This window comes from Pipra filicauda, unplaced genomic scaffold (genome assembly GCF_003945595.2).
Source record: "Pipra filicauda isolate LSUMZ 115617 unplaced genomic scaffold, ASM394559v2 scaffold235_size1210477_pilon, whole genome shotgun sequence".
Taxonomy (NCBI): Eukaryota; Metazoa; Chordata; class Aves; order Passeriformes; family Pipridae; genus Pipra; species Pipra filicauda.
Window position 1 is genome coordinate 1 of NW_024104349.1, and position 16830 is coordinate 16830.

Consider the following 16830-nt stretch of genomic DNA (forward strand, 5'->3'; position numbering starts at 1 on the left):
CTCCCTCTTTCTCCTTCTCTCTTCTTGCTGCCTCTGCTTCTCTTTCTCTGCTCCTTTCCTGATGCTTGGGGTGGTTTGGAGCTGGAGGGATCAGATCTTGATTGAAGTGGGGGGGAATTGGTTGGATGTTGCCTTAAAGTTGTTGGTTTAGTGGATCTTGATTTCAGTGTTGTTGGTTTCCTGGACTTTGACTGAGGTGTTGTGAGTTCCTAGGATCTGCTGAGTGAGGATTGTGGTGGAACATCTTTGTCCCGCTTTGTGGTGTCCTTTTGAACTTTGGCCAAGTGCCCTTATTTGCTCCCCTAAAGTAAAAAAGAAATTCCTCGGGAACAAGCCCGTGGCTTATTCTCTCGGTGCTATCTCAAGCTATTAAAGAACCCTATATCTATATATTAAAGTAAAATTCCCAGCCACTCCCATGAGCCGGCAGCTCCAAGGGCTTAGAGTCTTACATGACTCCACCACTGCCCTGCCCAGCCTGTGCCAGGGCTGGACAACCCTTTCCATGAACAATTTTCCAAAATAGCCAAAATAAACCTCCCCTGGTGTAACTTGAGGCTGTTTCCTCTCCTTCTGCCCCTTGATCCCTGCGAGCAGAGCCCAACCCTGCTTTGGCTCCATCCTTCTGTCACGGAGTGGCAGAGCCAGAAGGTCCCCCCTGAGCCTCCTTTTCTCCAGGCTGAGCCCCCACAGCTCCCTCAGAAAAGCCACTCCTCAGAAAAGCTCCCTGAAAACATCTCTCTTCCAGCCTTCTGCTCTGCAGATCCATGGGGATCCCTCCAGCCACACCTCACCATCCACCCAGCCTTTCCCAAGTGCATCCAGCTTGCTCCCAGCCAGCTTGTTGGGAAAAGGAAGCTGTCCCAACACCTCTACTGCCCACAAACCTCTTTTCTCCTCAAGAAATGAGAAATGGGCTCTCTGGGGACAAAGCCAGCATCCTTGGCATCCCACTGAAGCACACCTGGAGGGCACTGACCCTGCGGTGACAACCCCCTGGTGACACTGTCCCCCTGCAGCCACTTGGCTGCCTGGGAGGGACAGGATTGTCCGGAAAGTTCTCAACTCATTGCAAGCCCAAGCAGCCCCAAGTGCATCCCTGACAATTCCTCCTGGGTACTGCTGACAGCTGCTGCAATATTGCTCCTGTCAAGCAGCATTTAAGTCCCCTTTTCTCCTCAGCTCAGGTTCTCTGTTAGTTCTGGGCAATCCTGTCACTGCCAAGCAAAGCCCTCCCTTCCTCTGCTCCTAGAGATTGGATGAAATTCCTGACTGGGAAGGTGCTGAGAGGGGTGTGTGGGGTGGGGGTGTTGATGTTCCTTCTGAAATGCATTTTAGCTTCAGCTGTGATCATTCCGGGTAGTTTTATTTTTCCCTGGTTTTAAGAGTCATATTCTGATCCCCTCCTAGAAAAGCGTTTGCAAACCAATCAATGCCCAGATTTTTTGCCTCTGTTCATGTTTTGAAGTTAATTCTCAATGGACCACGTGAAGCCGAATGAGCTGCAGGTTTGAGATGGGAAGCAAACTTCTAGATACTTGATGTTCTCAGGTCCTCCCAATTCAGTGACATTGGGAAGTTTGCAATTTCCTTCAGCTCCTTGTACTGAGGAATGGGAAGTCAGGCTTTCCTGACTATAGGAGGATTAAATGCCAGATTCTTCTGGGCCTTCCCAGCCAAGAAGGTGCTGCAGGTGTTTTTGTGCTGCAGGTCATGACTTCCATGAAGAAATTGTGCCAGGAAGGAGCCACAGCTTCTGCCTTTCCACAGATGCCAAGCCTTGCCACCAATGGCTGCAGCCGCTTTTGGGAATGGATTCCTTCCGAGCTGGGGCAGGTTGGCCGGGCTGGGGGAGGCCCCAGGGCCCATGGCAGTGTGTCACAGGGCCCTTTGTGACACGGTGTCCGTCGCCCAGGGGATGGGCCGGTGTCCTTTGTGACCCGTGGGGATAAAGGTGTTGGCGGCAACGCGGCCACGCCACCGTGCTCGGAGCGGGCGACTGGGCAGGACGGGACAGAGCGGTGCTGTGAGGAGCCTCCTCGCAGCCAACTCCTTTCTCGTCGACCAGGAGCGTTTTCGAGAGTTCTTTTGTGATCAACTTCCCTCGAGGCCACAGCACAGGAGTTGGGGACCCGGAGCGTTTCTGAGGTGACCCCACTCCCTGTGGGAGTGGCCCTCGAGGCCAGGCCACGGGCCTTGGTGACCCGGAGCTTTTCCGAGGAGTCACCAGTGCCTGTGGCAGCGGCCCTTGAGGCCATTTTGTGAGACTTTGCCACCAGGGGCTGTTCCAAGTCATCAGCAGCCCCTGTGGCAGCGGCCCTCGTGGCCATTTGTTGAGACTTTGCCACCAGGGGCTTTTCCAAAACATCCCCAGTCCCTGTGGCAGGAGCCCCGCAGGCCATTGTGTCACACTTGGCCGCCAGGGGTTTTTTCCAGGTTTCTCCCCCGCAGGTGCCCTCAACACCAGACTGTGCCATGGCGGGGGGATGCTTCGGCCTGTGCCGGCTGCTCCGGAGGAAGAGGAAGAACAGGAGAGGCCCTGGAGCTGGCCCAGCACAGGAAGCAGAGGAGGAGGTGCAGCACTTCCAGCCACTGCAGCAGGGTGAGTGCTGGAGCTGGGCCACAGGGATGGTGGCTGCAGCCAGCTGGGCCCCTTCCCATCCCCTCTGGACATGGCCAGGGAAAGGGAGGGGGAAAGGGGGCCCAAGGCTGATCCCCCCGGCATCCGTGCTCCATCCCCTGCGCATCCCAGGGCTGGCCCTGCCTGTGGAGCACAGGGCTGGGCTGTGTTCTCTGGCCTCTCCCGCGGCCCCTCAGCTCTGACTGCGCTCGCTCTTTGCCAGATCCAGGCCGGGACCGCCCAGAAGAGCAGGACCGCGCCCGTGGCCGCTTGCGCAGGGCAGTTCAGGTACCTGCAGCCATCCCCCCCTGGGCTGGGCCTGCTGTCCCTGCTCCGCCCAGCACCTCTCTCAGAGCACTCCATGACACTTCCCTCTCTTCCCTGTCCTTTCTTCTCCTGCAGAGGTTGCTGAAATTCGTGGGACTTCGGCGCAGAACAGCCACGACCGCACCGCCCGAGCTCCCGGCACAGCCTGACACCAGCGCAGCCGAGCTCGAGGCGGAGCCCGATGTCAGCACTGCACCGAGGGACTGTGCAGCCAGCGGTGACATGGCACCGATGGATGGCACAGCCACCTGTGACACCGCGCTGGCTGACACCACCACAAGCTCTGACACGGCACCAACGGATGTCGGGGCCAAGGCTGACGCCACGACTGAGGGCACCGCAGAAACTGACTGCATGCCCATGGACAGTGTCACTGATGCTCCCAGTCTGGGGGTTTTGGAGCAGAAAACCGTCTCCAGTGCAAATGAAGTAAGCAGCCTGTGGCCAGGGCTTGAGCCTCCCAGGGGTCTTGTGGACCCTCAAGCCGGCTCTGCTGAGCCCCCAGAGCCTTTGAGGCCAGCACAGTGTGGCAAGCTGGGCAAGCTGCTGGCTCTGGCAGCTCTCCAAGTGTCTCCCACTCCCCTCCAGGTGCCGGCCAGTGTCAGCCCCATCCACCAGTGGCTCACGTGCCAGGAGTCTGCAGAGGTCAGGCCGCCCATTGCCATCCGCAGGCTGGCCCACGCACACCCTGGGCACGTGGTGACAACTCTCCTGCACTGTGCCCCAGCGTGTGACAGGTACAGAGCCCAGCTGCTTTGCTGCCTCAGGGCTCACCAGCCTTTACAACCCAGCCCCCTGGCCAGCCTGTCCCTCCTGCTCTGCCAGACTGACCCAGAGTTCCAGGACCCTCTGGCCCCTCCACTTCCCAGCCCTGGCATGTCAGTCCCTGATCCTGCTGCCATGTGCCCTCCCTACCCCTCAAGGCACCGTGGCTCTGTCACCTGGGCCCCCACAGCTCCCAAGGCCCAAACCCCCCTGACCCAGAGCTCTGGCTCCACAGAGCTGCTGCAATCCTGTGGAGGACCATCGCCTCCTCGGCCACCACAGCACACAAGGTGCTGCCAACGCTGCTCGGGGTGATGGAGGACTGGCCACTGCACAGCGTGTCCACCTCCAGCGGGGACCACATGGATGTCTTTGCCCTGGCTGTGAGTTTCTGGAAGTGGCCTTTGCTCCTCCCCACGTCGCCTCTCCAGCGACTCTCCATCTTCCCCCACCCTTGCATCTCCCTCAGGCCTTGGGCTGCAAATGGGGCTGAGGGGCAGGTTCAGGGGCAGCAGGCCGGCTGCTCCCCCTGGCTCTCCCTGGCCTCTCCCTCCCTCTGGGCACTGAGGGTGTCTCCACGTGGCTTTCTTGCAGGCAACCCTGGCCCTGTGGCTGATGGTCCAGGAGCCCCAGTGCCAAGATGCACTGTTCGATTATGCCCCTCGTCTCCTCCTGGCTCTGCTCTGCCAAGTTTCTATGAGCACTGAGCAGATGCCACAGGACGTCAGCACCTTCTGGAGGGGATGCCAGGAGCAACATGGCCTTCCCACTCACCCCAACAGGTGCTCCATGCCCGTCCCCTCTCCCTGCCGTGCCCTCGGGGCTGGGGCCAGGGCTCCCAGCCTGACGTGGCCTTTGCTCTGCACACAGCTTTGTGGTCCAGACCATCCGGGCCCTGCTCTGCCGGCTGCAGTGGGACCAGGAGCTGGTGTCAGTGGAGCGCAAGCGTGGCTGGGACGCGCTCCTCTCTGCTGACACCCACCACTACGCGGTGGGGCTGCTGGCCAGGTGAGACAGCCTTGTCCCCGCTGCCCCCGGCACCTCTGCCCTGGGCACGGGGCAGACCACACAGCCCCCACGGGCGTGGGCAGAGGGCCTTGGCCCCAAAGGACGGCCCAGCCAGTGCTGACAGAGCTTTGCCCACTAAACTCAAGGCCGAGGGTTCCCTTTTTGCCCTGACAGGGAGATGCGCCACGTGTTGCTCCCCTCCTATGGCCCGCTGGCAAGGCACCTGCTGGGGCTGCTCAGCACGGAGGGGCCCCGCTGGGAGCTGCCTGCCCTGGCCTTCCTTGTCGAGGTGAGCCCGATGGCCAGCGCTGCCTGGCCCCGCTGCCTCCCCCTCTCTGCCCTCTCACAGCCGCAGCTGCCCGGGACGGTGCCTGCGCCCTGTGCTGCTGCCTGGGCCCAGCCCTGGCCGGCTCCGCGCTCCTGCCGCCCGCCCACCCCGGCACTGCTCTCTGCCTTCCAGGTCCTCAACTATTTCGACGTGAGCGCAGGTCATGACAGTGTCCTGCAGATCCTGGCAAGGCACCTGCAGAGCCAGTGCCCAGAGAGGCGGCGCCTGGCTCTTCGAGGGCTCCTGGTGCTCAGCGGGGATCCCTCCATGGTGAGAAGGGGGCAGGGGAAGAAGACACACTGGCAGCCTGGGGCTGGAGAGGGCAGTGGCTTGGCCTTGGCTGGGCTTCGGGAGCTGTGGCAGCTGCTCCCAGATCTCCTGCCTCCCTCTCCAGCTGCCCAGGCCCTGTGGGACAGGCCTTTGGCCTCTGGGCCCCAGGGCAGCAGCGTAGACTTGCACTGCCAGAGTGGGGTTGGTGGGGCAGCTCTTCAGGGCTTCCCAGCACAGCCTTGTGTTCCACCCAGGCCAAAAGCATCTGCAGCCTGTCTGAGCACCTCCTGGAGCTGCTGCGTGATGGAGACGGAGAAATGGTCGCCATGACCCTCTCCACGTTCCTGAATGTGCTCCAGGATGGAGACAACACTGACGGGTTCAGCTCCACTGCCCTGAGGCTGGTTGAGGCGCTCCGGCCAGTCTTTGACAATGTAAGGCTCTGTGCCCCCAGCCACAGGCACTGGGTGCTGCCAGGAAACTTGGTGGGGTTTCAGGTCTGGGCCTGGAGGGCTTGGAGCAGGCAGTGCTGAGGTCTTTGTCTCTTCTTTGGCCCCAGGACAACAGCCACGTGCAGCTGCTGTCCATTCGCCTCTTCCGAGAGGTGATGGAGGTGCTGGCGGAAGAGGGAACAGAGCCCTGGGAGATGCAGGTGCGCCAGAGCCTGGTCCCACTGTTCTTCCGCTGGCACGACGAGAACCAGCGCGTGGCAGAGGTGAGCACTGCTGGGCTCTGGTGTCCCCAGGGCAGGGGCTGGGCTGCCTCCTGCCCTCGGGCCTCAAGGGCTCAGGCCTCCTGCTGCCCTTGGAGCAGGGACACAGGGGCTGTGCCCTGGGCTGCGGTGCCATGTCCCGCTCTCTGCTGCTCTGCAGGCCGCTCGGGAAGCGCTGCTCTGGGCTACAAGCTTCCTCAAGAGGAAGGACCTGGAGCAGCTGCTGAAGACACAGGAGCCCTTCAGATTCTGTGACTGCCTGGTAAGGATGAGTGCAAAGGCCCAGCCCCAGGCTGGAGAAGCCCCCAGTGCGCAGTGTGCCGGCTGGCCCTGTGCCCCTGCCCACTGCTGCAACCACAGACACCCCCCTACTCTCTGCAGATGGAAAAGGACAGGAGCCGAAGGGGCGAGCACCTGCAGCAGGCCCTGCCCTACCTGCAGAGCCCACAGGAGCCCCTGCGAGAGGCGGCCGTCAGGTTCATGGGTGAGCCCCGAGGCCGCGGTCCCTCCCCGCCCCGCTGCAGCTCGGCCCCAGCCCCGGCTGCTGCAGCGGCAGCACGATGGGCCCAGGGATGTGCTGGGGAGCCCCGAGTGCCCTGGCGGCTGCTGCCGCCCTCTGCCAGCCCAGCCCCGGGGCCTCCCCATGCGGAGCCCCTGGGCCCTGACAGCCTCTGTGTTCCCAGGGGTCGCCGGCTGGCACATGAGGGAGTGGCAGCAAGACCTGTGGCCCATCCTCAAGGGTGAGTGAGGGCAGAGAGGCCTCCCTGGGGGCTGCCGGGGACCAGCACAGACCCTGGGCAGGGAGCTGCAATCCCTGCCCTGCCTGCACAGGGCTCTGCTCCCTGCACACCATGGCCAGAGCACACACACATGGCAGGGGCAGGGTGCCCATTGGTGCCCAGCACCTTCCCGCTCATCCTCTTGGCCCCTGCTCCCTCCTGGCTGTGCCAAGAGCTGCCTGGCATGGCCCTGGCAGGAGGGGCTCCTGGGGTCCCCACACAGCCACGCTCTGACCCCAGCTCCCTTCCTCTCTCTTCCAGGCCTTACAGCCATGAGCGACGACGACTGCCCCTCCGTCTCCAGCGTCAGAACTGCACTCGTGGATGCTTACAGCCGTGCCATGAGACGACCAATGTCCCTGCAACAGCCCCGCAACAGCCCAGGGACCACTTCTCAGCGCGGCTGCACCTGCAGCTGATGCTGGACCCAACTGAGCCAGCCCGCAAGGCCAGGCAGCTCCTGGCCTCTGCAGCCCCAGGGACGGCTCCCTCCCTTCCATTCCCTTCTCCTCACCCCACTTCATCCCTCTCCTTGCCCTCACAATAATAAACATTTGTTTTCTCCCCCTTATCTGCATCTTGGTGCAACTGAAAGGGCACAAACCCTCAGCCCTGCAGCTCACGGGCCCGCTCCTGCCTCTCTTTCGCCCCCTGCACCGTGGGCACACACCCCCAGGGACACGGGCACTTCAGGCTGCAAAGGGGCCTGTCCTGAAGGGCCACTTGCACAGCATTGTGCACTTCAAGATCTTGCTGATCTGCAGTGCTGGGTGTGCTGGGCTTCCCCAAGAAAGCTGCAGACTTGGGTCATCCCTGGGGAGGCAAGGGGTTTGCTTCCCAAGGAAAGTGCTTCCCAAAGAAGCACTGTCTCTGTTGGCAGTGGGTCTGATTTCTTGGACCCAACAGAGACTTTCAGGGCCTCCAAGAGGGTCTGCCAAAGGCTTACAGGTCCTGTGGCCTCCTTGTCTTTTTTAAGAGCTTTGTCCCAAAGACAGTCTCCAACTTTGTCCCATATCACGAACACTGTATGCATTTATGTTAGGACAATTGTCACAAGCCCATGCTAACAGCCAACTTAAAGTCCATATCTGATAGCTCTCGCTGTTGCTTCCACAAATTATGTTAAATACTTGGATTACATTCTTATGCTCTCTGGGTAGAGAGTTCCCCATCACGTCCTCGGCTGCTTCCCTGCTGTCCAGCAGGAAGGTAACTGCAGTGCACCTGGGCTTCCTTTCAGCCCATCGTCCAGCCGAGCTACACCGCGGGTAAGACGTCCTCCCTCCGGCGTTTGATTAAGGTCCCTGTTCGGGCGCCATTTGTGGCGTGTTAAATCATGGACTCAGCTCTTTGGGGATACTGAGACCTACCTTTGTTACAGTTGCTACCTTTTATACCATGTTAATGTTACTATTTCTATCATGCTTCTGCCCCCTAGTTCCCTAAGGCAGCTTTCCACAGTCTCTGCTACTTCCCACAACCAGTCAAGGCCAAAACACTCCTGGTTGATCCTAATTCACTGAATGCAGCTGCTGCCGGCTTAACGTGTTCCCACAGAAGCCCAAGTGGCAGGGGACCAGAGAGGCAGCAGCTCCCTCAGCAGTGCTCCAACAGCCCCCACAGTCCCCGGGCACGGCCCGAAATCCCCTCGCCGTGGTCCCCCCAGATGCTCCATGGCCAGGTCACCAGGATCCCAGCCGAGGTCTCCTGGCACCAAGGTGGGCCCTGAGTGTCCCCGGGCTGCTTCCCCAGTCTCCAAGCAAGATCTGCCTGGCACCCCTGATTTGGGAGAGCAAGTCCTTGCTGCGCTTTTGGGTTGGAAGAACTGTTTCTCTTTGCTGCTCTGCCTGCCTCTGCTGGCTTGCTGGGTGCCTCCTGCAGCTTTGGCAAGGAGCTCAGCTCCGGCAGCAGCCCGGCTGTGCCATCCAGGCTTTTTAACTCCACGCTGGAGACAATGGCAAACAGACTCCACCTGGCAATCAGACTCCACCTTCTAATCAGTCCACTCCATGGGTGTGGAGGGGTAAGGGATGGGTGGAACCTCACGGAGGGGGGGTGGCCTCGTGTCCCTCATGGCAGCCCCAGGAGCTCACCTGGGCAAGCCCCGCAGTAGCTGTCAGTCCAAACCAGCCCGGGAAAACTGGAACAGCCACAGCTCCTGCAGCCCCACACCCAGCTCCCACTGGCAGGGACAGGGAGAACCCGACCCCTCAGCCCGGCCGGGAAGCCCCAGAGTGGCTGCTGGGTCACAGACCCCACCTGGGGGGTTGGCCAGAGGGACCGGAGCAAAGAAAACCAGGGGCACGTGTTGGCCTGGTGTGCTGGCCCTGCCACGGGACTGGGGAGAGCTGATCCTCTCCAGGGCTGCGGTGGTAGCTCCAGCATCTGTCTCTCCCTCTTTCTCCTTCTCTCTTCTTCATCCCTCTGCTTCTCTTTCTCTGCTCCTTTCCTGATGCTTGGGGTGGTTTGGAGCTAGAGGGATCAGATCTTGATTGACGTGTGGGGGAATTGGTTGGATGTTGCCTTAAAGGTTGTTGGTTTAGTGGATCTTGATTTCAGTGTTGTTGGTTTATTGCATCTTGACTGAAGTGTTGTGATTCCTAGGATCTGCTGAGTGAGGATTGTGGTGGAACATCTTGGTCCCGCTTTGTGGTGTCCTTTTGAACTTTGGCCAAGTGCCCTTATTTGCTCCCCTAAAGTAAAAAAGAAATTCCTCGGGAACAAGCCCGTGGCTTATTCTCTCGGTGCTATCTCAAGCTATTAAAGAACCCTATATCTATATATTAAAGTAAAATTCCCAGCCACTCCCATGAGCCGGCAGCTCCAAGGGCTTAGAGTCTTACATGACTCCACCACTGCCCTGCCCAGCCTGTGCCAGGGCTGGACAACCCTTTCCATGAACAATTTTCCAAAATAGCCAAAATAAACCTCCCCTGGTGTAACTTGAGGCTGTTTCCTCTCCTTCTGCCCCTTGATCCCTGCGAGCAGAGCCCAACCCTGCTTTGGCTCCATCCTTCTGTCACGGAGTGGCAGAGCCAGAAGGTCCCCCCTGAGCCTCCTTTTCTCCAGGCTGAGCCCCCACAGCTCCCTCAGAAAAGCCACTCCTCAGAAAAGCTCCCTGAAAACATCTCTCTTCCAGCCTTCTGCTCTGCAGATCCATGGGGATCCCTCCAGCCACCCCTCACCATCCACCCAGCCTTTCCCAGGTGCATCCAGCTTGCTCCCAGCCAGCTGGTCGGGAGAAGGAAGCTGTCCCAACACCTCTACTGCCCACAAACCTCTCTTCTCCTCAAGAAAGGAGAAATGGGCTCTCTGGGGACAAAGCCAGCATCCTTGGCATCCCACTGAAGCACACCTGGAGGGCACCGACCCTGCGGTGACAACCCCCTGGTGACACTGTCCCCCTGCAGCCACTTGGCTGCCTGGGAGGGACAGGTTTGTCCGGAAAGTTCTCAACTCATTGCAAGCCCAAGCAGCCCCAAGTGCATCCCTGACAATTCCTCCCGGGTACTGCTGACAGCTGCTGCAATATTGCTCCTGTCAAGCAGCATTTAAGTCCCCTTTTCTCCCCAGCTCAGGTTCTCTGTTAGTTCTGGGCAATCCTATCACTGCCAAGCAAAGCCCTCCCTTCCTCTGCTCCTAGAGATTGGATGAAATTCCTGACTGGGAAGGTGCTGAGAGGGGTGTGTGGGGTGGGGGTGTTGATGTTCCTTCTGAAATGCATTTTAGCTTCAGCTGTGATCATTCTGGGTAGTTTTATTTTTCCCTGCTTTTAAGAGTCATGTTTTTAGCCCCTCCTAGAAAAGCGTTTGCAAACCAATCAATGCCCAGATTTTTTGCCTCTGTTCATGTTTGGAAGTTGATTCTCAATGGACCACGTGAAGGCAAATGAGCTCCAGGTTTGAGATGGGAAGCAAACTTCTAGATACTTGATGTTCTCAGGTCCTCCCAATTCAGTGACATTGGGAAGTTTGCAATTTCCTTCAGCTCCTTGTACTGAGGAATGGGAAGTCAGGCTTTCCTGACTATAGGAGGATTAAATGCCAGATTCTTCTGGGCCTCCCCAGCCCAGCTGTTTTTGTGCTGCAGGTCATGACTTCCATGAAGAAATTGTGCCAGGAAGGAGCCACAGCTTCTGCCTTTCCACAGATGCCAAGCCTTGCCTCCAACGGCTGCAGCTGCTTTTGGGAATGGATTCCTTCCGAGCTGGGGCAGGTTGGCCGGGCTGGGGGAGGCCCCAGGGCCCATGGCAGTGTGTCACAGGGCCCTTTGTGACACGGTGGCCGTCGCCCAGGGGATGGGCCGGTGTCCTTTGTGACCCGTGGGGATAAAGGTGTTGGCGGCAACGCGGCCACGCCACCGTGCTCGGAGCGGGCGACTGGGCAGGACGGGACAGAGCGGTGCTGTGAGGAGCCTCCTCGCAGCCAACTCCTTTCTCGTCGACCAGGAGCGTTTTCGAGAGTTCTTTTGTGATCAACTTCCCTCGAGGCCACAGCACAGGAGTTGGGGACCCGGAGCGTTTCTGAGGTGACCCCACTCCCTGTGGGAGTGGCCCTCGAGGCCAGGCCACGGGCCTTGGTGTCCTGGAGCTTTTCCGAGGAGTCACCAGTGCCTGTGGCAGCGGCCCTTGAGGCCATTTTGTGAGACTTTGCCACCAGGGGCTGTTCCAAGCCATCAGCAGCCCCTGTGGCAGTGGCCCTTGAGGCCGTTTGTTAGACTTGCCACCAGGGGCTTTTCCAAAACATCCCCAGTCCCTGTGGCAGGAGCCCCGCAGGCCATTCTGTCACACTTGGCCGCCAGGGGTTTTTCCCAGGTTTCTCCCCCACAGGTGCCCTCAACACCAGACTGTGCCATGGCGGGGGGATGCTTCGGCCTGTGCCGGCTGCTCCGGAGGAACAGGAAGAACAGGAGAGGCCCTGGAGCTGGCCCAGCACAGGAACCAGAGGAGGAGGTGCAGCACTTCCAGCCACTGCAGCACGGTGAGTGCTGGAGCTGGGCCACAGGGATGGTGGCTGCAGCCAGCTGGGCCCCTTCCCGTCCCCTCTGGACATGGCCAGGGAAAGGGAGGGGGAAAGGGGGGGCCAAGGCTGATCCCCCCAGCATCCGTGCTCCATCCCCTGGGCATCCCAGGGCCGGCCCTGCCTGTGGAGCACAGGGCTGGGCTGTGTTCTCTGGCCTCTCCCGCGGCCCCTCAGCTCTGACTGCGCTCGCTCTTTGCCAGATCCAGGCCGGGACCGCCCAGAAGAGCAGGACCGCGCCCGTGGCCGCTTGCGCAGGGCAGTTCAGGTACCTGCAGCCATCCCCCCCTGGGCTGGGCCTGCTGTCCCTGCTCCGCCTGGCACCGCTGTCAGAGCACTCCATGCCACTTCCCTCTCTTCCCTGCCCTTTCTTCTTCTGCAGAGGTTGCTGAAATTCGTGGGACTTCGGCGCAGAACAGCCACGACCACACCGCCCGAGCTCCCGGCACAGCCTGACACCAGCGCAGCCGAGCTCGAGGCGGAGCCCGATGTCAGCACTGCACGGAGGGACTGTGCAGCCAGCACTGACATGGCAGCCACTGATTGTGCAGCCAGCGGTGACATGGCACCAGCTGACGGCACAGCAACCTCGGACGTGGCAGTGACTGCTGGCACAGACACCACCACCATGGCAGCCATTGATTGCACAGCCAACTGTGACACGGCACCGGTTGATGGCACACACACCTCTGACCAGACACCGGTTAATGGCACAGCAAACTCGGACATGGCACCACTCGACGGCACAGAAGCCACTGACACGGCACCTCTTGAGGGCAGAGCCACCTCTGACACGGCACCGATGGATGGCACAGCCACTTTTGACACAGCACTGACCGACGCCGATGAAAGCTCTGACACAGCACCAACGGATGTCGGGGCCAAGGCTGATGACACAACTGAGGGCATTGCAGACACCGACTGCCTGCCCATGGACAGTGTCACTGATGCTCCCAGTCTGGGGGTTTTGGATCAGAAAACCGTCTCCAGAGCAAATGAAGTAAGCAGCCTGTGGCCAGGGCTTGAGCCTCCCAGGGGTCTTGTGGACCCTCAAGCCGGCTCTGCTGGGCCCCCAGAGCCTTTGAGGCCAGCACAGTGTGGCAAGCTGGGCAAGCTGCTGGCTCTGGCAGCTCTCCAAGTGTCTCCCACTCCCCTCCAGGTGCCAGCCATTGTCAGATCCATCCACCAGTGGCTCACGTGCCAGGAGTCTGCAGAGGTCAGGCCGCCCATTGCCATCCGCAGGCTGGCCCACGCACACCCTGGGCACGTGGTGACAACTCTCCTGCACTGTGCCCCAGCGTGTGACAGGTACAGGGCCCAGCTGCTTTGCTGCCTCAGGGCTCACCAGCCTTTACAACCCAGCCCCCTGGCCAGCCTGTCCCTCCTGCTCTGCCAGACTGACCCAGAGTTCCAGGACCCTCTGGCCCCTCCACTTCCCAGCCCTGGCCTGTCGGCCCCCAGTCCTGCTGCCATGTGCCCTCCCTACCCCTCAAGGCACCGTGGCTCTGTCACCTGGGCCCCCACAGCTCCCAAGGCCCAAACCCCCCTGACCCAGAGCTCTGGCTCCACAGAGCTGCTGCAATCCTGTGGAGGACCATCGCCTCCTCGGCCACCACAGCACACAAGGTGCTGCCAACGCTGCTCGGGGTGATGGAGGACTGGCCACTGCACAGCGTGTCCACCTCCAGCGGGGACCACATGGACGTCTTTGCCCTGGCTGTGAGTTTCTGGAAGTGGCCTTTGCTCCTCCCCACGTCGCCTCTCCAGCGACTCTCCATCTTCCCCCACCCTTGCATCTCCCTCAGGCCTTGGGCTGCAAATGGGGCTGAGGGGCAGGTTCAGGGGCAGCAGGCCGGCTGCTCCCCCTGGCTCTCCCTGGCCTCTCCCTCCCTCTGGGCACTGAGGGTGTCTCCGCGTGGCTTTCTTGCAGGCAACCCTGGCCCTGTGGCTGATGGTCCAGGAGCCCCAGTGCCAAGATGCACTGTTCGATTATGCCCCTCGTCTCCTCCTGGCTCTGCTCTGCCAAGTTTCTATGAGCACTGAGCAGATGCCACAGGACGTCAGCACCTTCTGGAGGGGATGCCAGGAGCTACACGGCCTTCCCGCCCACCCCAACAGGTGCTCCATGCCCGTCCCCTCTCCCTGCCGTGCCCTGGGGGCTGGGGCCAGGGCTCCCAGCCTGACATGGCCTTTGCTCTGCACACAGCTTTGTGGTCCAGACCATCCGGGCCCTGCTCTGCCGGCTGCAGTGGGACCAGGAGCTGATGTCAGTGGAGCGCAAGCGTGGCTGGGACGCGCTCCTCTCTGCTGACACCCACCACTACGCGGTGGGGCTGCTGGCCAGGTGAGACAGCCTTGTCCCCGCTGCCCCCGGCATCTCTGCCCTGGGCACGGGGCAGACCACACAGCCCCCACGGGCGTGGGACAGAGGGCCTTGGCCCCAAGGGACGGCCCAGCCAGTGCTGGCAGAGCTTTGCCCACTAAACTCAGGGCCGAGGGTTCCCTTTTTGCCCTGACAGGGAGATGCGCCACGTGTTGCTCCCCTCCTATGGCCCGCTGGCAAGGCACCTGCTGGGGCTGCTCAGCACGGAGGGGCCCCGCTGGGAGCTGCCTGCCCTGGCCTTCCTTGTCGAGGTGAGCCCGATGGCCAGCGCTGCCTGGCCCCGCTGCCTCCCCCTCTCTGCCCTCTCACAGCCGCAGCTGCCCGGGACGGTGCCTGCGCCCTGTGCTGCTGCCTGGGCCCAGCCCTGGCCGGCTCCGCGCTCCTGCCGCCCGCCCACCCCGGCACTGCTCTCTGCCTTCCAGGTCCTCAACTATTTGGACGTGAGCGCAGGTGATGACAGTGTCCTGCAGATCCTGGCAAGGCACCTGCAGAGCCAGTGCCCAGAGAGGCGGCGCCTGGCTCTGCGAGGGTTCCTGGTGCTCAGCGGGGATCCCTCCATGGTGAGAAGGGGGCAGGGGATGAAGCCACACGGGCAGCCTGGGACTGGAGAGGGCAGTGGCTTGGCCTTGGCTGGGCTTCGGGAGCTGTGGCAGCTGCTCACAGATCTCCTGCCTCCCTCTCCAGCTGCCCAGGCCCTGTGGGACAGGCCTTTGGCCTCTGGGCCCCAGGGCAGCAGCGTGGGTTTGCACTGCCAGAGTGGGGTTGGTGGGGCAGCTCTTCAGGGCTTCCCAGCACAACCTTCTGTTCCACCCAGGCCAAAAGCATCTGCAGCCTGTCTGAGCTCCTCCTGGAGCTGCTGCGTGATGGAGACGGAGAGATGGTCACCATGACCCTCTCCACGTTCCTGAATGTGCTCCAGGATGGAGACAACACTGACGGGTTCAGCTCCACAGCCCCAAGGCTGGTTGAGGCGCTGCGGCCAGTCTTTGACAACGTAAGGCTCTGTGCCCCCAGCCACAGGCACTGGGTGCTGCCAGGAAACTCGGTGGAGTTTCAGGTCTGGGCCTGGAGGGCCTGGAGCAGGCAGTGCTGAGGTCTTTGTCTCTTCTTTGGCCCCAGGACAACAGCCACGTGCAGCTGCTCTCCATTCGCCTCTTCCGAGAGGTGATGGAGGTGCTGGCGGAAGAGGGAACAGAGCCCTGGGAGATGCAGGTGCGCCAGAGCCTGGTCCCACTGTTCTTCCGCTGGCACGACGAGAACCAGCGCGTGGCAGAGGTGAGCACTGCTGGGCTCTGGTGTCCCCGGGGCAGGGGCTGGGCTGCCTCCTGCCCTCGGGCCTCAAGGGCTCCAGCCTCCTGCTGCCCTTGGAGCAGGGACACAGGGGCTGTGCCCTGGGCTGCGGTGCCATGTCCCGCTCTCTGCTGCTCTGCAGGCCGCTCGGGAAGCGCTGCTCTGGGCTACAAGCTTCCTCAAGAGGAAGGACCTGGAGCAGCTGCTGAAGACACAGGAGCCCTTCAGATTCTGTGACTGCCTGGTAAGGATGAGTGCAAAGGCCCAGCCCCAGGCTGGAGAAGCCCCCAGTGCGCAGTGTGCCGGCTGGCCCTGTGCCCCTGCCCACTGCTGCAACCACAGACACCCCCCTGCTCTCTGCAGATGGAAAAGGACAGGAGCCGAAGGGGCGAGCACCTGCAGCAGGCCCTGCCCTACCTGCAGAGCCCACAGGAGCCCCTGCGAGAGGCGGCCGTCAGGTTCATGGGTGAGCCCCGAGGCCGCGGTCCCTCCCCGCCCCGCTGCAGCTCGGCCCCAGCCCCGGCTGCTGCAGCGGCAGCACGATGGGCCCAGGGATGTGCTGGGGAGCCCCGAGTGCCCTGGCGGCTGCTGCCGCCCTCTGCCAGCCCAGCCCCGGGGCCTCCCCATGCGGAGCCCCTGGGCCCTGACAGCCTCTGTGTTCCCAGGGGTCGCCGGCTGGCACATGAGGGAGTGGCAGCAAGACCTGTGGCCCATCCTCAAGGGTGAGTGAGGGCAGAGAGGCCTCCCTGGGGGCTGCCGGGGACCAGCACAGACCCTGGGCAGGGAGCTGCAATCCCTGCCCTGCCTGCACAGGGCTCTGCTCCCTGCACACCATGGCCAGAGCACACACACATGGCAGGGGCAGGGTGCCCATTGGTGCCCAGCACCTTCCCGCTCATCCCCTTGGCCCCTGCTCCCTCCTGGCTCTGCCAAGAGCTGCCTGGCATGGCCCTGGCAGGAGGGGCTCCTGGGGTCCCCGCACAGCCACGCTCTGACCCCAGCTCCCTTCCTCTCTCTTCCAGGCCTTACAGCCATGAGTGATGACGACTGCCCCTCCGTCTCCAGCGTCAGAACTGCACTCGTGGATGCTTACAGCCGTGCCATGAGACGACCAATGTCCCTGCAACAGCCCCGCAACAGCCCAGGGACCACTTCTCAGCGCGGCTGCACCTGCAGCTGATGCTGGACCCAACTGAGCCAGCCCGCAAGGCCAGGCAGCTCCTGGCCTCTGCAGCCCCAGGGGCGGCTGCCTCCTTCCATTCCCTTCTCCTGACCCCACTTCATCCTTCCCTTTGCCCTGATGTTAATAAACCCTGGCTTTCTCCCTTTA

The 16830-nt window shown here is 61.5% G+C and overlaps 2 protein-coding genes across 2 annotated transcripts; both read left to right on the forward strand.

Moving 5' to 3' along the window:
- The first annotated feature begins 2348 nt into the window (after positions 1-2348).
- Positions 2349-7380, forward strand: LOC113989632 (maestro heat-like repeat-containing protein family member 1). Its single transcript, XM_027724373.2, has 15 exons — positions 2349-2602; positions 2844-2908; positions 3023-3376; positions 3536-3684; positions 3948-4095; positions 4307-4494; positions 4583-4720; positions 4895-5009; positions 5181-5318; positions 5573-5752; positions 5878-6033; positions 6191-6292; positions 6412-6514; positions 6714-6770; positions 7071-7380. Exons 1-15 carry the CDS (start codon positions 2476-2478, stop codon positions 7226-7228), a joined length of 2178 nt encoding a protein of 725 aa, XP_027580174.2. The 5' UTR covers positions 2349-2475; the 3' UTR covers positions 7229-7380.
- Positions 7381-11624: 4244 nt separating this feature from the next.
- On the forward strand, positions 11625-16830 carry LOC120323325 (maestro heat-like repeat-containing protein family member 1). The gene is made up of 15 exons (XM_039381654.1): positions 11625-11788; positions 12031-12095; positions 12210-12827; positions 12987-13135; positions 13399-13546; positions 13758-13945; positions 14034-14171; positions 14347-14461; positions 14633-14770; positions 15025-15204; positions 15330-15485; positions 15643-15744; positions 15864-15966; positions 16166-16222; positions 16523-16830. Exons 1-15 carry the CDS (start codon positions 11662-11664, stop codon positions 16678-16680), a joined length of 2442 nt encoding a protein of 813 aa, XP_039237588.1. The 5' UTR covers positions 11625-11661; the 3' UTR covers positions 16681-16830.

Coding starts and splice junctions, on each gene's coding strand:
- LOC113989632 (XM_027724373.2), top strand. CDS start 2,476: ATGGCGGGGGGATGCTTCGGCCTGTGCCGGCTGCTCCGGAGGAAGAGG. Junction 2,603..2,843: donor CTTCCAGCCACTGCAGCAGG/GTGAGTGCTGGA, acceptor GCTCTTTGCCAG/ATCCAGGCCGGGACCGCCCA. Junction 3,377..3,535: donor CCGTCTCCAGTGCAAATGAA/GTAAGCAGCCTG, acceptor ACTCCCCTCCAG/GTGCCGGCCAGTGTCAGCCC.
- LOC120323325 (XM_039381654.1), top strand. CDS start 11,662: ATGGCGGGGGGATGCTTCGGCCTGTGCCGGCTGCTCCGGAGGAACAGG. Junction 13,136..13,398: donor TGTGCCCCAGCGTGTGACAG/GTACAGGGCCCA, acceptor CTGGCTCCACAG/AGCTGCTGCAATCCTGTGGA. Junction 15,745..15,863: donor TCAGATTCTGTGACTGCCTG/GTAAGGATGAGT, acceptor TGCTCTCTGCAG/ATGGAAAAGGACAGGAGCCG.